The sequence below is a fragment of the Nomascus leucogenys genome, chromosome 5 (assembly GCF_006542625.1).
Source record: "Nomascus leucogenys isolate Asia chromosome 5, Asia_NLE_v1, whole genome shotgun sequence".
NCBI classification, from domain to species: domain Eukaryota; kingdom Metazoa; phylum Chordata; class Mammalia; order Primates; family Hylobatidae; genus Nomascus; species Nomascus leucogenys.
In genome coordinates this window covers 139,343,124-139,358,996 of record NC_044385.1, presented here as the reverse complement: position 1 = coordinate 139,358,996, position 15,873 = coordinate 139,343,124, and the positions used below count along the sequence as shown (strand labels likewise).

The 15,873-nt window shown below is 42.6% G+C and overlaps 1 protein-coding gene across 7 annotated transcripts in view; it reads left to right on the top strand.

Annotated features, from left to right (window-relative positions):
* The window catches only part of PCID2 (PCI domain containing 2), a 53,826-nt gene that overhangs the window by 3,987 nt on the left and 33,966 nt on the right, over nt 1–15,873 (top strand). For 5 of the 7 annotated variants that reach the window (XR_004030218.1, XM_030813722.1, XM_030813723.1 and 2 more), the window contains exons 2-7: nt 4,155–4,244; nt 6,399–6,472; nt 7,420–7,485; nt 8,437–8,478; nt 9,536–9,590; nt 13,628–13,731. Coding sequence is in view for 6 of the 7 variants with exons in the window: in XM_030813722.1 (XP_030669582.1) it covers nt 4,155–4,244; nt 6,399–6,472; nt 7,420–7,485; nt 8,437–8,478; nt 9,536–9,590; nt 13,628–13,731 (431 nt within the window). In the remaining variant the exon portion in view is untranslated. Of the gene's footprint in view, nt 1–4,154; nt 4,245–6,075; nt 6,092–6,398; nt 6,473–7,419; nt 7,486–8,436; nt 8,479–9,535; nt 9,591–13,627; nt 13,732–15,873 lie in introns of those variants that run through there. The other 2 variants (XM_030813726.1, XM_030813724.1) reach the window with 2 other exon arrangements.

Here is a 15,873-nt window from a genome sequence, read left to right as displayed (position 1 = left end):
CCCAGCCTTCTCACAGTTTAGTCACTGAGGCAGGGGCATTGATAGGACCACCCTTGGGACACATTCATGCCTGCCAAGCAAGCTGGGGCCCTCCTTGGGCTCAAGGCCCTGTGGCCCTGAGCCCTCCTCTGGTCAGGTCACCCCTGGGACACTGGGTGCAGCCCAGGTAGGTGTGGCCAAGCAGAGCCGAGGGTGTGGCGACATCACCCTGCATATGTGCAGGGACCACCCTGGGAGGTCACAGGCAAAGGAGGGCTACCAGTGAGTGCCCCCAGCAGGGGTCTCCACCTCTCCTTGGAGGGACCCAGTGTCTGGACTCCAGGGTTTGATCCCTTTGTGACCACTATGTCCCCAGTGTGCTTAGTCATTGAAGTATGCTTTCATTCCACAGTGCTTGCTCCAAGTCTGGGACTCTCAGCTCTCAGTCACCCATCGGTTCCTTTTGCAGAGAGCTCTGGAGACCTTGGCGACGTCAGAACATTGTGCTCAAGTGTGACCGGTCACCAGAGTACTGATGTTAACCAGAACACTCCTCTTCTCAGGCTCTGGGGCTGGGCCCAGTGTAAGGCCCTGGGTGGTGCGAGTGATCGCACAGTGCGTAGCCTGGAGTGCCTGGAACCATAAACGGGTGGCTATGGGGAACTCTTAGCTCGAACCTCCTGTTTGTGTGGAACCAAAGAGAGCACGGCTTGGCCAGCAGGCTCCAGAACCGCTTTCTAGCCAGAAGCGCCTTAGTTGAGCAAGGTTGGAGTCTGTTGGGGCTCCTGTGGCTAGGTCTGCCCACGTGGCACAGGGAGGGCCACTTTGGAAGGCATGTCCTCTTTGGGGCTAAACTGACTAATACTGGTTTTCTTGGGGGTCTTGCAGACCAAGACCTGGGTGGGATCGGTTGTTTTGCCTTCCAGCCCAGGGCCAGCTACTGAATGGAGGGCAAGCAGGGAAGACCCTGTGTGCCTGCCCTGCCAAGGCAGTCGCCACCCTCATCCTTGAGGGCGCCGTTCCATTGCACCTGGTCAGGTGGTCTCGAGGGAGCCAGAGGAGGCCCCTTTGGAGCTGGGCACCAGTGAGTTCTTGCAGGGCGTGGGCAGGGGACACCAGAAAGCCTCCTGCAGAGGATGGGCAGATGCCAGTGTTGTCTTCTTGGGGCCACCTTCAGCTTCTTGATGATGATTGGCAAATGCAGTGTTGTAAATTGCAAAATACTGATCTGTAGCATGGTGATTTTAAAGAGGAAACCTAACCCTTTCCCCTAAACAGTTGAGGATCTTAGTATCTATCTGTCTACCTTTTAGATGAAATTCCTAAACCTGTGGCCAGGGCTATGAAGAGAAACTTAGTTTTCATAATACTTGGGCCCAAATCATCTTGCACCCGTTTGTGACTTTGAAAATGTTAGGAGCTAGGATATGATGTGACCTTGAGCAGCAACCTGTGATCTTGCAGGGACTGGGGCAGGAGGGCTGCCTCTGAATGGCTGTAATTTTTCTATGAAGGCGTAAAACCTGAAAGTCTTCAGATGGCTTCAGCTGAAGATAACAGTTAAGTTCCTGCTCACACCTCCAACCCAAATCCTGTGGGACTGTCCCTTCTCCTGCTCTGTGCCAGTGCTCCTCTTTCTCACTGACGACTGTGGTCCCAGCAACACCAGCTTAACCACTGTACTCACAAGCAGTTCAGGATTAGGGCCCCAGTGCCACCAACAACATCTAATCAGTGATGTTGAAATTCAGGATTTTTTTTTTTTTTTTGGCAGTCTTTTCATCCTTAGAATAAGGACAGTCAAATTCCACAAACTACTGTTTTCAAAGATTACTCATATTCTTTTTTCTGATATCCACTTAGGTATGTATTTTCTATTTGTTTCAATTTTAAGGTTTGTCTTTCTATTTTATTTCTTGAATAGGGTTGTAAATAACTATTACATTTAAAAGTGTGCTCAGAAACTTTCCTTCTCTCTCTCACCTCATTCCACCCCCTCTCTAGAAAGATAATCATTTGCATTAGATTCTGCCTTCTCCATCCTGTTTTTCCTTTTGGGATGTACGTGTGACACACACACAGACATAAACACACATTTTTCTTGTTTCCCTTCATTCTTATACAAGAGGCAGCATTCTATACATACTCTTTTACAACTTGCTTTTTTCACTTAACCGTATCTTCCTGTAAATTATTCCATGTAAATTCATAGAGATCTTCCTCATTTTCAAAAAATGATTGCATAGTGTGCCTTAAAATAGATGTTTCACAGAGTATTCAGCCTGTCTTTATGGATGGATATTTAGTTTGTGTCCAATATTTTGTGATTACATGTATCCGAGTACAAATACCTTCTGTTTCTAGTTGTGAGTCCCTGGAAGCGTGATTACTGTTTCAAAATGTAAATGCATATGTAGTTGTATGGAATAAGCAGGTGGGAAATTCCTTATCATATAAGTTAGTCTTCAGGAAGGTGGTGTCAGCCTCCCAGTCATACCCTGAGTTGGACAATGGGGTAGGAGGAGTTGGGTTCCAGTGTGTTGAACTGGTGGCATGTGCCTCCCTTTCTTCTGGGTATGGACACCTGGGCACAGGATTATTGGGTCAGAGAGTAGGCGTTTGCTTGCTTTAGTAGAATACCAATTTTCTTCTAAAAATTTACCCGAAGTTACCCCATCACCAATGTGTGAGCCTTCTAGTTGCTTCAGGCTCCTGGCAACACTTGGTGTCATCAGCCTTCCTAGTTGTAAGTACTCTTGTGGGTGTGTAGAGGGATCTCATCTGCTTGTGCTTTTTTGCCGTTTGCACATCCATGTTATGACATCCCTGGTCAGTCTTGTGTTAGCATAAAATGTAAATATTTAATTTTATCATAGTTAAATCATACTGTATCTAAAGCTTTGTGCTTGCCTTTTTGCTTAGTTAGAATTTTTATGTCCTTTTTTTTTTTTTTTTTTTTTGAGACAGAGTCTCGCTCTGTCACCCAGGCTGGAGTGCAGTGGTGCGATCTTGGCTCACTGCAAGCTCCACCTCCTGCGTTCACGCCATTCTTCTGCCTCAGCCTCCTGAGTAGCTGGGACTACAGGTGCCCACCACCACGCCCGGCTAATTTTTTTGTATTTTTAATAGAGATGGGGTTTCATTGTGTTAGCCAGGAGGGTCTCGATCTCCTGACCTCATGATCTGCCCGCCTCGGCCTCCCAAAGTGCTGGGATTACAGGCGTGAGCCACAGTGCCCGGCAATTTTTTTTGTAAATATAATTTAAAAGTGTATTTGGTTTTCTAATTATAAAATGTCTGTTGTGGCAGGAGCTAGATAGGGCAAAAGGCTCCCGGGTCTCCTAGTCTCCACCCCACGGTCCGCGCAGTCAGCTGGTGTGGTATGGTACAGGCTCTGCATTCTTTCCTGTGCTTGCATGTTGTACGTAATTTTTCTCTTCTTTTTTCTCCCAAATCAAGTTATACAGTTTTCCTGCAGTTACCTTTTTTTTTTCATTTAATCATCATATTGTGGACATTTTCTCATGTTACTACATGTAGATCTATTTTATTCTTTTTAACAGCAGCCAAGTATTGCCTTGTATGAATGTGACATCTATTTAGCTATTTCCATCTTCCTTTTATTTTATATTAAGGTTGAGTGGAAGCTTTTTGAATTTTGGATATATGTGGTTTTTAAACTGTTTTCTTTTTCATAAGCTGTATATTTGGATTTTCAAACATATATTAGTGTGATTGAGTAAAACTAGAATAATTCACCTTCATGAAGAGCTACATGATATACCACTGACTTATTTTTATTTGCTTAACCTGTTTTTTTGCTTCAGGAACATCTGTTTTTGTTTTTGTTTTTGTTTTTTTGGTCTGTTTTAAAGAGATGGGTCTTGCTATGTTGTCCAGGATGGTCTCGAACTCCTGGCTCAAGCAATCCTTCCTCAGCCTCACAAAGTGCTGGGATTACAGGCCTGAGCCAGCCAGGAACAACCTATTTTGAAATGAAATTATTGTTTACCTACTGCAGAGTAGTGACCGCCTAATACATTTTGATTGTTCTGTCTTCTTTCAAAGTAGGGGAAAATGAATTTTCCCCTGTGTGGCATTCAATGTATTGTTGTAGGTTCTATTCGAACAGAATATTTTATTTTCTACTTAGGTTTCCCTTTCAAATGTTTCAGGTGTATGAAGCCATCGACACCAGAGATGGAGCATCTTGTGCAGAGTTGGTGTCTTTTAAACATCCTCATGTTGCAAACCCACGACTTCAGGTAGGTAAAAGAACTGTGCACACAGGTGTCTGCAGACAATTACAGGGTAACCACTTTCCTAAGAGAAACGTAGAGTTTGAGTAAGAAGAAAACTAATATTGTCACTCTTATTTGAAAATTTTAAAGTTTTTTTATGATTTATGTAATTTCAATTCATTTGTGGGGCACTGACTATGTACGTACACTGTAGTGATGTGGACCTCCTGCCCTTGTGTTTGATTCCTAGACAGCTCTCCGAGATTTAGAGAAGTGAGATGGTGGAGAGGCGGCGGAGCTTAGACTCTGTCTAGGCCTGTGCGTCCCCAAAGCCCCGTAGACATCATGTACCACAGGTGTCTCCCATTTAAGTTGTTAGTCAGAAAGGCTGGCAAGCCAAGGCCCAGCCTGGGGTTGTACGTAGAGTTTCCATGTCATCTGTGGAGTAGATGATGTTGAGGCAGTATTTTCTATAGAAAATCTTGTGGACATTTGGTAAAGCCCTGTTTCCTTATTGACACCCTTTATCATATTGGAGTGTGTTCCTACTGGGAACAGCATTTTTCTTTTGGAAGAAAAATGGGCTTATCTATTGGCGATTATGTTTGGTGGTGTACAGACTTGCAACTCAGACCAGGTAAATCAGTCTCTGAAGTAACAGCAGGCTTGTTTTTGTTTTTCCGATAAAGTTACCTAGGTGATTCTATGTGTAGACAGTGTTGAGAACCATTGCTCTAAGTAGGAGTTAGTGCTAGAGACTCGATGAGACTCAGGCTTGCCTTGGCCAGAACACCCCATGGCTGGTGCCGTGTGCTTTGTATTGTATGACATGAGAGGACACACACTGTCCTGTTTGCAATCTGAGACGAATCCCTTCATTGTAAAATTCGCCAATAAACTTTCTTCCGGTGGTTTCATTCACCAGGGACTGTAGAATGGTGATTTTTCTGGTACTGTCATTCTTCTCTCTCACCATATCAGCATGGGCTCATTGCTTTTGTAAAACAAAACAAAACAAAACAAAAAAACGCAGTGTGCTATAATCTATTGTGTGTTAGTCTGGGTTCTCCAGAGAAACAGAGCCAGTGGGATATATCGATATTTATAGAGATTTAGTGTGAGGAACTGGGTCCTGTGATTGTAGAGGTCAAGAAATCCCACACAAGGAGTGAATTCTTCCTTCCTTGACCTCTTGTTCTATTCAAGCCCTCATCAGATTGGCCATTGCCCGTCCACACTGAGGAGGGCCATCTACTTTCCTGAGTCTACTAGTGCAACTGCCAGTCTCATCCAGAAACACCCTCACAGACACTCCCAGAAATAACATTGTCTGGGGACTCCATGGCCAGTCAAGTTGGCAAAATTAACCATCACCTATTGAGATGTTCAGATTATCTAAAATTTGACTGTTAGAAGCAAAGGAAAACTTAGAAAGAAATGTCAGCTAGACTAGCCCAGGAGATGAGACTGGTGCTCTCAGCAGGAAGCTGAGAAGAACAAGTCCTAACATAGCACCATCTGGAACTCATTAGACCTCACTTACTAAACCTCTGATAGTTACTTAACAAGTATTTCTTGACTGGTCAAGAATACTAATATACTAAAATGTATATGAAAGTGCCTAGAATATCTTCTGACTTGCAGAAGGCAAGACTAAATTATATTCATGGGCTTCTTGTTCCCCTGAAATATTGATAAATATTTGTTGAAGTAATGAACCATTTATTTATTTATTTATTTATGAGACAGAGTCTCCCTCTGTCACTTAGGCTGTAGTGCAGTGGTACGATTTGGGCTTACTGCAACCTCCACCACCCAGGTTCACACGATTCTCCTGCCTCAGCCTCCTGAGTAGCTGGGATTACCAGCGTGTACCACCACATCCAGCTAATTTTTGTAATTTTTTTTGTAGAGACGGGCTTTCACCATGTTGGCCAGGCTGGTCTTGAACTTCTAGCCTCAAGTGATCTGCCCACCTCGCCCTCCCAAAGTGCTGGGATTACAGGCATGAGCCACTGTGCTCACGGCCTGAACCTTTTATTTAGAGTGTTAAATATAAAGTGTTACTGTGAACTATAAAGCATAAATTCTCTTGAAACAGAGGTTTAAATCTCTTTATGTTGCATTCTTTCTGTGCCTATTAATTTTACTTTTGCCATTTTTCTTTTTTAAAATCAGATGGCCTCTCCAGAGGAGAAGTGTCAACAAGTCTTGGAACCCCCTTATGATGAAATGTTTGCAGCTCATTTAAGGTAATCTGTTGGGGAGGAAGAAAAACACACACATCTGGAAATTGCTGAATTAACTGGAGATTTTATCTTGCATTATCTTATGCTTGAAGCAGTGAATAATTGAGTTTGAAAAAGTAGGAAAATGCATTTGTAATTTCAGTTTGATAAAACCTGTGAAAATTTTATACATCAGTTATATAATACTGTTTTTAACATCACATAATATTTAGCATAGTGCCTGGTTAGTGGTCTTTCTAGTAGAGTATGGAGCCTAACTGTTCACTTACCCTTTTCGTGGAAATATGTCTGTTTTTGAAGCTCTTTACATTACTGGGCAAGAAACTAGAGTTGAGCAAAGCAGACAATGCTACTTTTTATGTACATTTCATATCTACCATTTTATCTCTAAAGGATCAGTTCAGGCAGAAGATTGCGTCCTTATAGCCATGTGAGATTTGATTACTGTCTTTCAGAGCAGCCTGGGCTACAGGACCAGGGTGGGGTCTGTGAGCAGGAATGTTCTGTTAACCCCACAGGGTCTTTGGAAGAGTTGGGGCACCACCGTGTTCCTTGTAGTACAAAGCACCTGTGATTTCCTAGCTCTGCGCGGTGTGCGATAGGTTCCAGATTTGGCGATGAACTAACGCTGACATTACCCAGCTGGGAATCTAGTTTGAGTGTCATTGTCAGCCCCTGCTAGAGTAGAAGGGTCATACTATGTTATCAACATGTGTTGCTCACAAACCTGCTGGTGCTAGGTCCTTCTGGCACTTGAAAGGGTAGTCTCCAAGCTTACTGTGGGACTTCCTCTTATCCTCACCTGTTTGTGTTCAGCCATTTGTGGGTTTCTTCCTTCACGCCTTTCATCCCAGGACCACTGGGACCTGTGCAGTGAAGTGAGCTCTTTGGGCTGCATAACTAGTGCTAGGTTTTTATTGTGTGACGGCATGTTTCTGTTTCTCCTCCAGGTGCACTTATGCAGTGGGGAATCATGACTTCATAGAGGCATACAAGTGCCAGACCGTGATAGTCCAATATCCTTTGTCATTCATGGCAGCTGTCTGGCATAGAACACATGCAGTGGATTACTTGGGACTTGAGACCCAGAAACATTGGGCCAGTTGCTCATTTCTGCAGTTAGAAAGGAATGACAGTGTTTTGGAACAGAAGCTCGTTTCAGCTATTTCACTTGGGTACTTAAATTTAGCATAGATCTGAAGACTCGTGCAGTACTTAGTAAGGAAGAACACTGGTTAGAAAGAAGGATCTTACTCTGCTGAGAAGAAGAATGCTTTGTTGCCCTTAGTAAGGTAGTAAGTATATTTACAGGGACTGGTTAAGTCCTGTTGGTGAAATATCAGAAATCCACAATTCAGGCAGAGACGGACAAGAGTGGACTCAGATACACATCGGCATTGAATTGTGGCAGCTAAAGACCTTAAATCTAACCAATTCATACTTAAGTCATTTAAAGCGTATCTTTAGTTATGGCCTGAATCAATGAGTGTTCTAAGGCTTTGTATGTATCTCTAGATTTTGTCTTTTCGTTTTAACCACCTTGTTTAAATATACACAGAAGAGAGTTGGGCTATTTGCTAACAGCCTCCTTAGAATTCAAGAATTCTAGAGTTGATAAAATCAGCCTTATGCTACAGATTCTAAAGCACTTAAATATAACTCATGATCATCTGGGCTCAGAGAAACCAAATAAAATGTCTGAAATGGCTGATTTTAAAAAATCTTGTCTTTTTTATTTAGGAGACAGTATGTATGAAATAAGTGTATTTAGTATACTTGAGCCTAATGAGATACAGATATTTGTAATGTGAGCTTATACCTTTTTTCCTTCAAGAACTTACTATTGTTGTAACATAAATCTGCTAAAGGGTGAGCTACATTCCTTAAAATTTAGATTCTTATTCTTTACTTTTATCATATGTAGCATTATTTGAACTTTATATGCCATGTCTTCCTTAATACAGTACATCATTCTTGCGAGCATTCCAGGCCCACAAAGAAGAAAACTGGTAAGTGTGAACAGAAACAGCTGAATTGGCAAATGGCAATCTTTTTTAGCAGAATCTTTTTGCAAATTTGCTTTAAATAAATGTGTATTGTATTTTCCATGTGGATATTTAATAATCAGTGTGTTGACATATGGTAATATGTCACAGATTAGTGGAGTTACAAATCTAGTAAACAAATGGTAGATCAGCCACATTGTTTGCAGTGTGTTTGTGTAAATATAGTATTATTTTTATTTCAGATGTCCATTTCCCCAGATATTTATTATTTTTTCCTTCAGTTGTCAATTTTGAACTTTTGGTTTTAAACCTTAGATAAAAGAGGTAGACCAACTACAGTTCATTTGGGGTGTTCTAATACATAATAATGGTGGTATTTTTAAATGCCTTGCCAAACTAATTCTTAATTTTATGATTTATTAACAAACTATAGGTTAATACTGAAATTTGTTTATACTAAAATAACCAAAGGCCTTTTGCAAACAAAACCACCCTTTTATCTTTTTTTTTTTTTTTTTTTGAGAAGGAGTCTTCCTCAGTCGCTGAGGCTGGAGTGCAGTGGCGCAATCTCCGCTCACTGCAGCCTCTGCCTCCCGCCACCCTTTTATCTTTTCACGTGAAAACTTGCACATGAAAACAGTCCAGTTTTGCCAGTTGGCTGTAAAAGTTATTCTGTGACATTTTGTGTATTACATATTCTGGTTCCTGTTAGGAAGTCTGATCAAACCACTTCTTTTTCAGTGGTGCTGTTTGGATACTGGTGGGAAGCTGAGGGGAGGAGGATACCCTGGGAGCCTAGAACTGAAGCAGGGCTGGGGCCTCTGACAGGGTTGGGGGCAGGGGTGTGGAGCACCGCATTGTGGGGCCCCGGGATGATCAGGAAGTCTGGGGCCTGCAGCCTACCTGGACAGAAGGTGAGGAAGCAGACAACTGTCAGAGTTTTGGATAAGTGCGGACTCCATTCTGGATAGTAGCCCTGGGTGTCCGTGTTCTTCCCACCTCTGGGGATGGAATCTTGGGCCACATAGCCCCTCACACTTGTTTACTTTTTGCCCTGCAGGGCTCTGCCTGTCATGTATGCAGTAGCGCTTGACCTTCGAGTGTTTGCCAATAATGTAAGTTTAATTTGCTGTCATTATTGTTTTAAAACTAAAACTTGGTGACTGTTGTTTAATTTCATGTCATTCTTCCCAGGAGTTTTGAGGAGCGAATTGGAGTTGGGATGTGTCTGGTATAGGGAGCAAAAGAACAGATACTGACTATTCTTTCTGGGTTAACACAAACAGATTTAAATAAACATTTGCTCAGATTTCCACACTGTTCATATAGAGGGAGAGGTTCCATTTTGTGGTTAACCATTTATGGTATGTGTTATTTTTATGAAGTGAGTGGAACAACAACAAATGAGCTATTCTGCATCTCTTCTACCTTTAAGATGTGGCCTACTCCCCCGCCAAAAAGAATTCAGCTTCATATAGATTTGGGCAGTAGAAGGGGGCTTCCCTGGGGTGAGGGGAGTTCCTGGGTTTTATGGAGGGGACGTCCCCATGGGGACCCACGGAAGTCCCGTTATGGAGCAGCATTTGTCAACTTTTTGGTTTTAGGACGACCCCTTTACAGTTTTAGAAATGATTGATGGCCTCAGTTCCAGTCAGGATGCAATGGATTTCTCCCTATTGTGCCTGCTAAAAACAGTTAAAACCCTGGGAGTTGTCAGGCCAGCATGGCTATGGGAGGTGGAGAGAAGAGGGGGATGGGGCTCAGAGTCACGTGTAGGGAGTCTCCAGGTTTCCTTTTTGTCTCCTGTCTGTCCTGGACTGGGCGCGTTAGAAACCTGAAGCCTTTCATCATCAGGCAGAGACAAAAAGCCCCAATGAAACCAGGAGGCTGGGAAGACAGTCCAGCAAGACAGAACTCTGACCGTCACTGCCTCATTCCAGTGTCAGGCACAAAAAAGCAGGTTCCTCCCGCCCTATCTGCAAAGTGGTGCGGGCTGGGGGTGGCCCAGGACCTCCACCCTGGGCTAGCAGTAATGAGGAGCTAGTCCCCCTCCCCACCAGGTGCATGTCAGAGGCTAAGCAGGGGACCTAGACCTCCCCCACACAGTGGCAAAGGGGATGCACCTGTTTCTCTGCTTGCATGGTGAGGCCGGCTAAACAAGATAAATAAGGTCCATAGTGTAGTCAGGTAACACCTCAAATGTCCGGGATCTGATCGACACTGATTACCAGGAAAATCTCAACTTTAGGAGATTTCGAATGAGAAAAAACATTCAGCAGAAGACACCAATGCTGAGATTGCACAGATGTTGAAATTATCTGACAAGAGTTTTAAACAGCCCTCTTGATTCAGCAAGCAATTTAGAACATGCTTGAAACAAATGAAAACATTTAAAGTCTCAACAAGAAAATAGGCAATATAAAGAAGAACCAAATGGAAATTTTAGAACTGAAAAGCATACTGAAGACCTCAGAGAGCTTTTATTTTTGTTCTATTTATATTTACTGTATTAGAAATTTTAATTAGAAAAGATTTTAAAATATTTTAAAGCAACAATAATAAACCTTTTACATGCAACATAACTGACTTTTTAAATAAAAAATAACTATATTTCCAAAACAAAATACCAAGAAAAGTGGTGTCACATCACTTTTGACCTCTTTGATGTCTAGTTCAGCAGAGGCCATCTGGTCCCCTTGCCTGCTTCTGCACTCACTCTGTTGCAGGACACTATTTTGAGTAAAGTATTTCTCTGCCTGATGGTGAAAGGCCACATCACAAAGATGTAGATGGAAAAGACAGGAATATTCTCATAGGCTTTCCAGACTATTGAGATAGTTCTTTGACTCTATATATGAAAATTCCTAGAGGCAGTTTTTTTTTTAAAAGGGTTGTTACAATGTGGCTTCTGATGTGTACCAATGAACTTTTTCTATCTTTACACTGAAATCCACTGGTCTGCCTAAAGCACTGAATGGATGTTGTGATATCTTGCGTTAGTCATGTCTTAATCCATTTGGGCTGCTATAAGAAAATACTATAAACTGGGTGGCTTGTAACCAACAAGCATTTATGTCTCACAGTTCTGGAGGCAGGGAGGTCCAGATCAAGTCACCAGCAGGTTGAGTGTCTGATGAAGAGGGCCGCTTCCTGGCCCATAGCATCTTCTTGCTGTGTCTGCACGTGGTAGATGGGGCAAGGGATCTGTCTTTCCCATTCATGACGGCTTCACCTTCATGACCTCATCACCTTCTAAAGGCCTCTCTTCCAAACACCGTCACTTTAAGGGTTAGGATTTCAGCATGAGTTTTGGAGGGGACACAAGCATTCAGCCCATAGCAGACCATTTGGAGAATATTGGCTTACTGAGCCATGCAGCACCTCCCAAGTGTTTACATACCACTGTTAAAACCCAACCCCCAAACCCCTTCCTTCCTTAACATCTCCAGGGGCCTCATCAGAAAAGCCTTGGAGTAAGGAAAAGCTGCTAAGCTCACGGTAGTTCATAAAAGTTTTCCAGAATTCTGATTTTTCTTGAAAGCACAAATGTTGTCATTGGCAACCAGTACCATCAGTTGTTTGCCTGGAAGTGACAGATTTGTTTCATTCGTTTTGGAGAATCAGCCAGATGCCCAAGCCTGGGTAGCTGTGTCTGCCTGTCAGTTTTCTGTTCCACAAGAAGCAGCTAGTTCAGCTCACAGCTCAGACAGCTGCCCAGAGCTTTTCTGTAAACAGCCATGAGACACCCGTGTGCAACAGAAGTGCTGTATGCTTCTCATTTCATCACAAAGAATATAAAAAACGTGTGCTCAAGGACCAAGATTTAAGAAAATTCATATTTACTGCATTATCAAGGACATTTTATTAATTTAGAGATGGTCTTGCTCTGTCACCCAAGCTGAAGTACAGTGGTGCAGTCATAGCTCACTGCAGCCTTGAGTTCCTGGGCTAAAGCTTCCCACCTCAGCCTCCCGAGTAGCTGGGACTACAGGTCTGCGCCATGATACCAGGCTAATTTAAAAATTTTTAATTAAGACAGAGTCTTGCCATATTGCCCAGGCTGGTCTCAAACTCCTGGGCTCAAGTGATTCTCCCACCTCAGCCTCCCGAAAGTGCTGGGATTACAGGTGTGAACCACTGTGCTTGGCTCATCAAGGACATTTTTTAAAGGACACTAATTTTACTGGTTTGTTGATTGATTGCAAAGTGTCTGGTGTTGAAGAACATGATGATTACTCGTGTAGTTTGGTGCCGGTGGGAACACTCCAGCATTTTACCTATTGCTGTTTTTGCACCATCAGTGCAAATGTTAATACAGTAAGAAAAAGACCATAATGGCTTAGTGTTGTTGTGAATATAGTTGGAGCTGTGGGTCATCTGCAAGCCTGTTGCAGGCCTCAGGTTTGTGGAGAACACAAGTGACAGAAACAGCTTCTTTCTTTAACCAAGGCCATCCTCCCAAATGCGAGGGAAATGTCAAACTCAGTGATGACTTTAATATTTGTTAAACGTTTTTATTTCAAGTGTTTTGACTAGCCAGCTTCAGGGACTGAAGTAAGAGAGAGCTTAGTTGCTTAGTAACATATGCAGTGCAGGTTTGAAAAATTGGTGACTGACTTAACTTGAAATAATTGAAGAAAGATTTGGTTTGTGGAAGAATTGGAGTAATACAGACTTCTCAATTTTTAAAAATGTTATAGTACATGCTAGCTGATTTCTTCAGAATCTTTTGGGACTTTGAGTCTTAATTGTACCCATTTTTTGCTTTAAGAAATAAATGTTTTGGCTGGGCACAGTGGCTCATGCCTGTAATCCCAACACTTTGGGAGGCCAGGATGGGAGGATTACTTGGAGTCAGTTCAGGACCAGCCAGAGCAACAAAGTAGAGAGACCCTGTGTCTACAAAAAAAAAGAAAAAAATGTTAAAATAAATTAAAATTAAAAAAAACAAAACAAAACCCAAGACTAGCCAGGCATGGTCGTACCTGGTTCCATGGTTCCAGCTCCTTAGGAGGCTGAGGTGGGAAGATTAAGTGGAGCCCAGGAGGTTGAGGCTGCAGTGAGGTGTGATTGTGCCACTGCACTCCAGCCTGGACAACACAGCAAGATCTTGCCTCGGAAAAATGAAATAAATGTTTTTATATTTTATTAGGCAGATCAGCAGTTGGTAAAGAAAGGAAAAAGCAAAGTTGGGGACATGTTGGAAAAAGCAGCAGAGTTACTGATGAGCTGTTTCCGGGTCTGTGCCAGTGACACGTGAGTAACGACCTGAGGACCGACCACCAGACGCTGTTAGTGGTGTTTTCATTGCAGCATTCACCCTTTCTGGCCTGTGTTTATTGTTGACACATATTTCACTTCTACACATGTTATAATCCCACAACCATCATTATTTTTGCTTTAAAAAGTTGATTGTTTTGTAAAGGAAATTAGAGCTGAGGGGAAAAAAGTCTTCATTTGCCCACATTTGACCATGCCTGGAGCTCCTCTCTGCAGGAACCAGTTTCCGTCTAGTGCCATTTCCCTTTCCTGAGGCACTTTCTTCCGCATTTGCATTTGGTGAGGGTCTGAGGGCAGTGAATCTTTTAAGCTTTCATTTTTCTGAAACTGTTTTTATTTTTTTAAAGAAATTTTCTCTTTTTACCAGTGAAGAAGCAGCACTGATTACCTTCATTTTTTAAGGCTCCATTTGCTACATGGAGTCTTGTGGGTTGACAGTTTTTTCCTTTTGGCACTTTAAAAATGTCATTCCATCTGGTTTCCTTTGCTTCTGATGAGTCCTTGCCATCGTTCCCTGTATGGAACAGGTCTTTTTCCTCTGGCTGTGATTTTCTCTTTATCGTTGGCATTCAGTAATTTGGCTCTGATGTGCATAGTTGGCTTTTTTTTTTTCTTTAATTTCTCCTGTTTAGGGTTCATTGGGCGTCCTGTATTTGCAAGTTGATGTTTTTAAAAATTTAATGTTTTACATTCTTCAACTACTTTTGGCCCCATTTTTTCTCTTCTCTTTCTGGGATTTCAACTGCATGTGTGTTAAATGCATGATATTATCCCTCACAGGCCACTGTTAGTCTCTTTGTTTATTTTTTAATCTTTTTTTTTTTTTTTTTTTTTTGAGACATACTCTTGCTCTGTTGCCCAGGCTGGAGTGCAGTGGTGCCATCTCAGCTCACTGCAACCTCCGCCTCCTGGGTTCAAGCCATTCTCCTGCCTCAACCTCCTGAATAGCTGGGATTACAGGCATATGCCACCACGTCTGGCTAATTTTTATATTTTTAGTAGAGATGAGGTTTCACCATGTTGGCCAGGCTGGTCTTGAATTTCTGACCTCAAGTGATCCACCCACCTCGGCCTCCCAAAGTGCTGGGATGATAGGCGTGAGCCACTGCACCTGGCCTCAATCCTTTTTTTTTTCCCTCTCCTTCATTTTAGGTAATTTGTATTGACCTGCTTACAAGTTGACTGATCTTTTATGCCATTATTTTTAAGTTCTCAACTTTCTGTCTGATTCTGCTTTAGAGTTTCCATTTTTTCTTCTAAAACTCCCATCTCTTCACCAATTATATAATCACATTTATTTATGAGATTTAGGAAATTTTAAAGCAAAGAAAGATTATCAAAGGTATCCATATATAAATAAACAAAAAACTATTGTTTCCAGAGAGTAGTTGTTTTAGTCCTCTTGTGTTGCTATAAAGGAATACCTGAGGCTGGGGAATAAGAAAAGAGGTTTATTTGGCTCACAGTTCTGCAGGTTGCACAAGAAGCATGGTGCTCGTGTCTGCTTCTGGTGAGGCCTCAGGCTGCTTCCACTCATGCTGGAAGACGAAGAGGAGCCCACTACACGGCAAGAGAGGAGGCAGGAGATAGAAGGGGAGGCGCCAGGCTCTTCCACAACCAGCTGTCTGGGAACGCTCACAGGAGCTCAGAGCAAGAACTCATTCATTATGGCAAGGACAGCGCCAAGCCATTCATGAGGTGTCCACCCCCATGACCCAAAAACCTCCCATTAGGCTCCTCCTCCAACAACGGGGATCAGGTTTTGACATGAGGCTTGATGTGGCCAAAAAACCACATCCAAACCATCGCAGTAGCCCAGCTTCTCTTTTCACTCACCATGTTTGTTGCCAATAAACTCGGTAGCCTCAAAAGATGGGAACTTTTCCTTTTGGGTGTTGTAGATCCCATCCATGAAACCAAAAGTAAGTGTTGAGCAGAGCAAGCTGTATGTAAAGGCCAAGGAATGAAGAAGCAGGACTGTGGCTCACAAATCAACTTCTCTACTCCTGAGGGGTGAGGGGATTGAAATAGAGGGTTTCTTGAATGAAGGGGTTGGACATTGAAAGCAAGGGGAAGAATATTCATGGCTTTTCTGGAAATGGACGGTGAACTTCTGGG